At 28.9% G+C, this 10,579-nt stretch overlaps 1 protein-coding gene across 1 annotated transcript in view; it reads left to right on the top strand.

The window, feature by feature from the left end:
* The first annotated feature begins 2,843 nt into the window (after nucleotides 1-2,843).
* Nucleotides 2,844-10,579, top strand: part of LOC119676649 — a 21,635-nt gene continuing 13,899 nt past the window's right edge. The window contains exon 1 of the mRNA XM_038087901.1: nucleotides 2,844-2,919. Within this exon, the coding sequence (XP_037943829.1) occupies nucleotides 2,844-2,919 (76 nt within the window). The remainder of the gene's footprint in view (nucleotides 2,920-10,579) is intronic.

Genomic DNA, 10,579 nt, shown 5'->3' with positions numbered 1-10,579 from the left:
GTTATTAAATGTTTTATATTTTTAAATAGTTAGTGTTGATACATAAGGAGAATATAAGTAATATCCTTAATAATTTCAATAATCACACATAAAAGTATATGGATATTGTTGCATAAAAGTAATGATGTGATCCGATGATGGCCTGCTTTATAGTACGTACATCTAAGAAACTTGAAGTAAGGCTGAACAATATTATTAATTTGAGATTTAGTTTTTTTTAATATAACAACGTTCATGTTACATTATATATGTACTTCTGCTGAAATGTGGTATTATTAACCATCGCATTAATAACTGTGGCGAAATTCTGTAAGACGTGTGTTAAATTGAAAAAGTATTGGCATAGATCATACTAGTGTTTAGAAGTCAATTGTGATTAGAAGTTTTGTATTATAAGTTTACTTTCTTCGTTTTAGATACTTTGTATATCCAAATATTAGAAAAAGCCGTTTTGATTATATTCTATCAAATATTAGTCGTTTGCTCTCACGAAATGATGTCACACAAATGAGAAGTGGAAGTAAGTTTTAAAAGCAAAAAAATTAAATTTAATTATTTGATAAAAATAATAATTTTTGATAAAATACTTTAGATTAATGCATTAACAATGCATCGAATATGTCAAATATTTCTTAGATCTCGCAAAACTTTTGGAAAAGGAGGGAAATAAGTTTCCAGTTCCTAGTGAATTCCAAAGGAGCTTTTAGTTATACATAAAAAAGCATATTTCAAATTTTAGAAAAGTTATAGGTTCGCATTATGATATAAATAATTAACGAAAGAAGTAAGAAACTTCATAAGAACTCTTCTCTAGATTTAGTTCTAGACTTTATTCACAAAGCTCTAAGGGGCTTTGTTTAATCAATAGTGAAACTGGTACAATAGGTCTCTTCTGACCGCAGTATCGGCTGTTGGGCAATTTTCACGTCAATTCTTTTATTATTATTGAAAAACATCATCAGCAATGTCTTGAAGTAAATGTGACGACCTTATTCCTACATGCTCTTCAAATCAATTAAGAAGATAATACGAACATAAATTAACTTTTAATTTTAATTAATTAAATTTAACTAGTTTTTTGATGTTTGATTTTACGAAGTGTTTCATATCATCGTTATCTTTTTTGGTTTTAGTGTAGGTGGATATATCATATAGCCCTAGTACAGCTAATATACTAATAAGTATATTACAGATTCAATAAAATCTACTGTTTACAAAAACCAATAAAATTAGTATCGAACTAACTGCTCTGATAACGACAACCGACATCAAACAGGGAACGGTCTTAGAATTCGTCACGGTCCTGTATTCCCTGCAACAATTCTAAGGAAAAATTTTATAAATCTATGTTAAAGACCTGAGGTGTTCTGTTTAAATATTATTCAGATTTTTTCGAAAAAGTTATTTAATCTTCGCTGTACCTACATACCATATTTATTTAGAACCATACAACGTGCATACATTACCTTAAAGCACTTTTTCTTTGTGTGATACATTATATTTCCCTAAACAAAATATGGTCCTCTGTTAATAATCGCTTCATTTATTTACAAAATCATTAAAATAATTTTCACATGCTTATTCCGTATGCAGTAGTTTATCTGAGAAAGTCAGTGTTAACACATTTGGTTGAATGCAGTGTCAAGTCTCGTGAGTGTGATTTGATGACATTTTGTGTTCCACTGTCAGTTAATCATAGCTGCGAGTTAACTAACCTTGTGTATTGTTTAGTTTTTGTTTGGCATTATTAAGCAGTTTATACAGTTTATACAGTATATATAACATAAAACTAACTGCATGTATCTTTTCAAAGATGCTTGTGGCATAAGCTTAATATCGTATAATGTCCTTGTTGCTTAAGCTTTTATGTCATATTTGAAAACTAATGTAGCTTGCATACTTCAAGCTTAGATGCACTTCATGCTATGCATTAAAAATATAAAAAAAGGATATAAGGAAATTTATTTAATCCTCTCAAAAACAAAAAACATAAATGAAATGCTTTAAACGAATTATGCTTAGATGGATTCGAATAGTTATATTCAGATTTTGCACGTATATATTTTTTTATTTAATTACTTAGATTAATATAATACCATATTAAAAATGTTTGAACAATAGAAGTAGAAAAAACTTTTAATAACTCTTTTAATAACTCTAAATTTAGTAAGCTCTAAATTTAGTAAGATTAGCTTCATAAGTTAATAAACGAAAATAAAATGTATATTCACACTTTTCACAGAAAACTCGTGTTATTAAAAGTTTTTCGCTTTGTTTGAAATGAGATAAGTATTTTCATAAAATACTGAATAATTATATGAAATGAAATAAAACATGAAATGTACATTTCATTAAGACAAGCCACTTCCATTTTACGCACATAACAAAAATAATTTCATAATATTTTAAGACGGGACAGCGCGTCAGATAAAAGTATCTTAAGTAGTAGTAGACCGAAATAACTGGTAGGAAGGACATGCAAAATGGAATGGTAAATGGAAGGAAACAAAAGCTGCTTATGAAACCAAAACAGCAAATAAAATATTAAATGAAAATAATTACCATAAAACATTGAATTATATACCAAAAGCCGACAGGCAGTCGTTTTGGGGCGACTGCATTGCCGACTACATTCAATGTTTCGTTTTGTTTTAATAAGGATATATATGTCCTTAGATATTTGTGTGTGTGTGTATGTGTATGTGTGCGCGTGGTTTAGTTTATAGTAAGCATTACGCAATTAGTTGTTCATTAATACTAGCGCAGTGCCAGGATAATACGCATTATTCGCATTATTTTACTGATATATATACGCCATTAACCCATATTCAATTACAATAAAAATGGCACTTGGACTTGGATTTTATGGAATTGCTGGTTATATGATGGCATTGGAAATGAGTGATTTGCAATATGCGAGTATGAAAGCGCTTAAAGTAATTAACAAAGATTTATGCTTACTATTAGCAACTGAAGGGGTCTGATTTGGTTTTTATCATTTGAGTATACTTAATAAACTTTTATGTACACAAAATGCAGGACGCAAGGGAGCGAATACCAATTAATTAAAATAAATTTATTTTAGAGAGAAACATGAAGAGTAAATAGGCTAATATAATTAATAAAATTGCTGTTCAATTATATTTATTATGGAAAATGTAATATTAATAAATCAAATTGAAGTGCTTGAATTACTAAAAAAAAATTATGGTCTGCACGAGTTAAAGAAAGAGATGAGAGTTTGAGTTCAATGTCAGACGCTTGGGTTCGTAAAGTTTACTTAGTTTTATGCAGTATTTGTATTTGTTAACATTAGCTATTTTTGGTATAATAAATAATTTCATTAGCAAGACGAAATCAACTCTAATCACATTTTTTGTAGGACCATAAGCCACATACCTCTCTGATATTATGATTTCTTTTGCACGATACATACTGGAACTTGTTTGAAACACTGATTGTTTTTTATTCGATTACAAATACTTGATCATTTGAAAAGCTAATTATCTTCAGTTCGTCTAGAGTCACAAATGCTTATTATAGTTGCAGTGCCTTGCTCCATTGAAAGCTGTCCGTTTCTTTTGTGTTCTATTTTCAATAAGTTGAAAGAAGGTGATAATACTTTTTTGTTGTTTTGGTCAGTGTTGTGGTGGTATGCTTTATGCAACGTCATACCGATCATCACTGTTATGTTGTCCCCTACTGTATAGTACAGAGACTAAAGTACTCTTTCTTCTTTATGATTGTTCTCCGCGAAATCATATTCGCACTATTTCATGGAACGTTATCGTCTTTTGTCTATATATGGAGCATACTTCTTATAAAGCCTGTGCCCAAACCTTTATTCTTACGCACAATAGGAACAGTATTGCTATGGTTGTCGAAGATACACGAAGATAAGTTCCAAAAAGAAATAATTGTTAGATGTAGAAGATTAAAGTCATACACAGTTTTACTTCAAATGAACTCAGTAAGTCAATCTGTTATAATTATAAACGTATGTAATTATTTAAATTACATACTGGGAATTGTTAGAAACTAAATAGTATACTAGTGAACCATGTGAAATATTCATTGTTTATATTAAAATAATGGTTTTGTGTTACTTATGGCAATCTGTACTCGCATATGAAGAAAATTTTAACACTTTTATTGTTATTTGAGCATTGTTATTATTGTATTGTTCCTATTTATTGGTTGGTTATAGTTATCTAGTCGCCAGCTATTAATCTAATTCAAACATTACTATTGCCTTGGTTAAAAGGTAATTCAATCAATCTTGCGGTTGACATGGACTTCAGATTACTCAAACCTGTAAATTTATAGTGTGGCATTAAAGATATTGTGTGAATATACTCGTATAATTTCATTGAGATAGTGGTTACGCCGTGAAATGACAATTAGCATAATAGCTTGTTTTCGAAAAGCACATAACAATAATTTTGTACTTGTAGTGGTTAATTATAATTATTGATTCATTCTCTTCATTGATTTGATTTAATGATTACGATAGTTTCAACTTTAAGTGAATAATGTCCCCTTAATACAATACTATGAGAAAGATATGCTGCTAACTAACATAAGTCAAATTGTTACTTGATTTGCTGTATTTATATTACTTCTTTTTGGTTGTTTCATTCCAATAACATATGTTATATTATACTTATCATTATGAAAAAATCGAGAAGCTACCGAAAAAAGTCGGGATCTGCTAAGAATTGAGGATTGATTGGTTGGTAGTTACATTGCTATGATTATTTAGTACATAACCATTTGCTTCTCCGTTATATTTCGCCTATTATTCTCTGTTAAAGTATTTTTTGTTTGCAAGAAACCATTTAAGATTAGTCCAAATCCATCTTGTTGAATAAATGTAGTTTGTCAGATTTTTTGTTATTATTGATTAATTATTTGACAGAATGATAAGTGTGAGGCTAAAAACCTGTTGTTAAGCTGTGTTATCGCATTAAAATTGCGTTATTGTATCTTTTTTTTGACGAAGTTTCTGTAACTTTAACAATAAATGTTAATAGGGATATGCAGTTTCTCTGCATGGTTTCCTATACAGTAGTATGTCAGAACTGCCACTAGGGTAGTAGTGCATCATTGTCGCAGTGGCCTGATCCTATTATGGAAATACCCATTACTCATGGGAATACTATGAGTAATTTCCATCTTTTATCTAGCTGAAGAAAATATAAAAAATAATTTTATGTACTTTACAGACTTGTACACTTTTTGCATTTTCTTTGTGAATGCCCAGCTTTGATCTACAGAAGAAATAGGTTTTTAGGTAAGTACTTTTTTGATGGTTTGTCAGACGGTAAATATGAAAAGTTTTTTAATATATTTAAACTCGACGAGGTAGAATAAGTTTTTGTATTTTAGGGTTTCTTGAGAGGAATGTCATAGTAAACCGCGAAAATGGCTATATGTAGTCAGCGGAAAAAAATAACTGTTGACTTGCCACTGTAACCAACCAACTAAACAACGCCTAAGGTGATATCCATTATAGCAGCAAGGCGAGTTAAACTATTTCTTTTTCATTTTCTTTATAGCTAGATTACTATGACCGGGAAACCCTAATAAAAGTGATTTCGGCGTGTTGATTTAGACCGTTGATTTTCGACCAACATGGTCTAGCTAGCTTAGATTTTATTGTGAAAGATTAAGGAGCCTTAATTTATCTTTGGCCAATAAAAATGGCGTTCTAATAGCTATACTTGATATGGTTTGCAATTAACAGATATGTGTTTTCACTAGGTAAGGCTTAAGATTCGAAAAATGTTGTTCTGTTCAGTTACCTGCAAGATTAATTTAAGTAATCGAAAGGAAAAAAATAAATTAGAGAATGTGTTGTGATTTTTAAAACATTTCAATAAATATTAAATAATAATTTTATTTAATAAAGCTAGTTAATCAGAGAGACGCTATTTTAATATGTAATTGGTTATAAGAAATAAGTATATTGCTTAAAAAGACATTGTCGTATTCCTGACAACTTCTAGTAGAAGTAGTTCTAGTAGACAGCTCAAATGCAGATCTTAAGAGTATAATCTCGTTTATAAACCGCGTAGTTTTGGCACTATTAGCTAGCACTTTTTGGTTTGTTCTTGTGTAATTATTCCTGTCTACATTTTTGCTTCATCTTTGTGGTCCCATGTTCGGTACTTTTAAATAGCACATTGATAGCACATTGGTTATAAGAAATAAGTATATTGCTTAAAAAGACATAGTCGTATTCCTGACAATATTATGATAATTATCAACTTATTATAAACAATTTAATGCATAATAAAGCAAATATAATAGCTGTGGAAATATAGTATGTTTTACAGTTTTTATATATATTATTATATATTAATAAGTAAGTTTATTTAAAAGACTTTGTTGTGGTATTTTCATTGAATTTGAAATAGACAATGCTTTTGTTAATCTTTTAAAAATGCTTTGAGTGGGATTTGATCCTACTTAGGAGGATTTTTCATAAAGGCAAATAAATTAACATATAATTAATGTTTAAATTCAATTAAATAACTGAGTTCAGTTAACCGTTGATAATTATTCATTTAAATCGTTAAGGGAGTTTTATCTATTCTATTTCAAAAGAATGAAGTGGTTCTGCTCATTGACATAAAAATAATTGTTTGGCAAAGTTATATGAAAACACTTCAACTAGTGTCATTGCTGTGACTCAAATGGAGTGATAAAATTTTTACGGCCTTCATAAAATTGTACGCTGAGACATCAGAAAAAGTTGAATAAAAACAAAAACAAAAACAGAAGCAGTTTTTGTTTGCTGACAAAAACCGCAAATAAGCAGAATATATCTAAGGCAATAAAGATAGATAGATGAACATATATTCAGCAATAGAAAACTACAAGTACGACAGATAAATTTGTATGTGCACAGCATTTCATATGGATGGGTTTTTATAATGTCTGAGCTATGCACTAATGTACTCGCTTTGACCAAAGGTCAGCAAGGTCCCGTGATGGGCATCTTTGCGTGTGCTGCTGGGTAAGTGTGTGTACCCTAATGGCCATTTTACACACATGTTAAATGCGATATGAAAGCGTGTTGTGTTCGTTCTAGTGTTGCCATATTGTTCCAAATGAGGGCTTTTGTGCGGCATCCAGTAGAACTTATGTTCGTTTGTATTGCAAATGGAAGCACCAAAAGGATCTGGATAGAATAAATGAGAAATGTGTAGACTTTCCGTTTTATTTTTTTGGTTGACAATTATTACTTTCCTTATCTCTTCTACAGGGATTCATTTGTTCTTTTTCAATGGTTTTATCTTCTGTTGGCCTATGTTGTTTGTTATTATTTAGAATTAAGTAGAAATGTTACTTTTTGCCATATATGAAAATTATTTCATGCTTCTGTCGATAAAAAGTGATAAATGAGTTTTCATGTGGAAATATTATGTGATGCATGTCTCTTGATAGGAACTATAATTAGATGAAAGTAATAGCTTCTAGTAATTTACATCCGTTTTTTTGAAAGTTTCTAGGAAATATTTTGTAATATTTAGACAATTATAAAGTAGTAAAATATATAAATTAGTTGTTTTTTGTTTTTTTTTAATTTTTTTACTTCTAAAAATTTAGGTGTTAAATATAAATAGATTTTTTGAACAGTAATGAACTACAACAACAAAAATTGGTTTCATATTATTTTAATTAATTGAATTTTCGGCTGGTCTTGGAAATAATTTTTGAGACTTGCAGTTTCAGCAAGTCCCAGGAATCGAACTCGTTAAATATAATTGACTGCATTATAATATAATATAATTGTTGATGTGGATTTCGCACTTAAAATATGTAATTCCTTTTTAATATATATATTCTATATATCACATATTTAGCGCCTTATCATTTTATCACATTCGCCGTGCCTTAAATATTTTCTTTTAACCTTTACATGACGAGAAAATAATAAAATCTTACATAAATTTATTGATTGTGAAATGTCCCTGAAATGCAAATCACGAATGTGAATCACTTCGTCCATTCCAATGACATTTTAATTAAATATAAAAAAATTATGGCAGAGTTAATGACTCATTTTTCGAAAATGTTCAGATTGTCAATATGAAATATTTCAATTTAAATATGGACATGACAAGTATATTTTTACTTAATTTGCACAAGTATATTTCTTCTCAATTCAATCACAAGAACTTTTGGATGATATGCATCATCGTAGTTTCGACATTTTATTTTTACGGTAATATAGCGAATCACGGTATATAAATAAGTGTAAAGCGCTTAAAATTTCTTATGTATTGAAGTGTTTTTAATGAAAATTATATGAGTTGGTTAATAATACTAAAAACGAAGGTCTAATAATATAATAATAATTATAATAATTATTATTAAATGGTAATAATAATAATAAAATAAAAAAAACACCAGATAAAATACTTGAGAAACTTAGTCTGACAAGCTTAACTTTAAAAGAAGTCTGAACAAAAAACTGAAAATTATTCCTACAAGTTTTTTAGTTTACACCACGTAACAGAAAAATAAGTACTTCCGCACAAAGAAAATATACATATTATATACAATTTATATTATATAAAAATTTGTTAATAAATAATATGTATAATGTAGTGTGACACTACTTTTCTCTAAATAGAGATGGTATTTTATAAATATTCAAGGAATCATACTTCAATTAAAGTCTTTTGGCTAAGTCAACAAGAAAGTCGAGAAGTGCACAACTCGGTGAAATGATTAAAGTAGAAATAATAAAAAGAGATTTAAGCACTTTTGATACTTATTATAAGCTAACTGGTTCTAGTAGACAGCTCAAATGCAGATCTTAAGAGTTTAATCTAGTTTATAAACCGCGTAGTTTGCACTTTTAGTCATATTTGGCACTATTAGCTAGCACTTTTTGGTTTGTGCTTGTGTAAAATCATTCTCAACATTTTTGCTTCATCTCTGTGGCCCCATTTTTGGTACTGTTAGATAGCACTTTGATTATTGATAACTTTAGTGAAGTGAAATAGATTTACTTTACATTTAATATGAAGTCGATTTAGTAGCGTATGTTGATTCATAATAAAAAATGTTTTTAAAAAATTATGATAGTGATGTTTTTAGAAATTGTTATTCCTTTATAACACATACGTGCCTTTATATAATTATCTAAATGTTTTTATATTTTTTTTATGTCAATGACACGTTTTATAAAAACTGTTCTTAAAATTTACTTACTTATTTGTTGAAAGATAACTTTATTTTATAAATAGAAGAGGAATAGACTGTTTAGCAAAATATTTGGTTTGAGAAAATAATGAAAAAAATACAACGAAAGCCAGATTTAAAGGTTGTCTTATGATATTACTCCAAACAACAACAATAAAGTAAAAACAAATCAATATGAAATTTTATTGTAATGTTGAGCCTAGTTGTGTCAGTGCATTTGAGCACTTTTACACTCTGTTAACTGCGAGGTTTCTTCATAACCCCTCTCTACGTCTTGACTGGATTATTGTTTATCACTTCATCAGTATAAGCTATAATTGACCTCAGATCTGCATACCTCCCAGAGGAACCTGTAACCATTCCGAGATTCGATTTTTATAATTACGTTTTATTAATATTATTTTATATTTCTAATTCTAATAAAAAAGGTTCTCTTTTCTATATATATGATGCAGTTCAATTATTTTAATTTTTGATATAATTATTGAATATAAATTCGGTCTGTTTAATTTTGTACGTTAGCCTTTTGCCTATTTGGGATATTAATCTATCCATTATACCTGAGTTCGGATTAATAAAAGTAAAAAAGCATGTGTACAAATTCAATTTCCTTATACAATATCTATATGAAAAACTTTCAATAATTTCTTTGTTCATTACCCAAATCTCATTTGATCAATAAATAAAAAATTACTATATACCATATATAATAAGATAAATTACAATGTCCATTGAAAATTAAGAACCATACATTCACTCATCCATTCAAGTCATAATAGTGAAATCAGTCAAAGTCTATGAAAAAAGAAACGAGCAGAAAAAAATGGATTTTCCACTGTGCTGAGTTTCATTATGGCAAACTACAAAGCGATTGTCAATTGTCATATCCTTTTTACGTTGTAAATTATCACCAGAGTGGTTTGGCTCCAGGAGAATATGTTGAATCATATCCGAAAGTGTTTGTTAACTTTACAAAAGACTTTGAATTCAGTGCCGGACGTCTGCACTCAGATAGCTTCATTCAGTACTGCCAGATTGAAAGGAAATATCGTACAAATATAGGCGTTCCAATTGCTATTGTTCCATGCTCAATTGAATTAAATTGTTGGTCTACTAATGTAACACATGGAATCGTACCACAAATTACAGTATAACAGTTTGTTAAATTTTATTAAAGAAATGGAATTACACATCAAGTAAACAAGCCGAAAAATCTACTCGTAACAATTCAATTTGCAATTTTAGGTTAATTTTAATTATTTTCAATTTCATGAGTTTGTTTGTTTTGCTGAAATAAGTATCTTGTGTACGAACTATAAAATACTTAATCAGAGAATTTTAAGTAACGAGTAGAGAACGC

The sequence above is a fragment of the Teleopsis dalmanni genome, chromosome 2 (assembly GCF_002237135.1).
Source record: "Teleopsis dalmanni isolate 2A chromosome 2, ASM223713v2, whole genome shotgun sequence".
Classification (NCBI taxonomy): Eukaryota; Metazoa; Arthropoda; class Insecta; order Diptera; family Diopsidae; genus Teleopsis; species Teleopsis dalmanni.
Note: the sequence above shows the minus strand (reverse complement) of the source record. Positions and strands in the feature narration are given on the sequence as shown.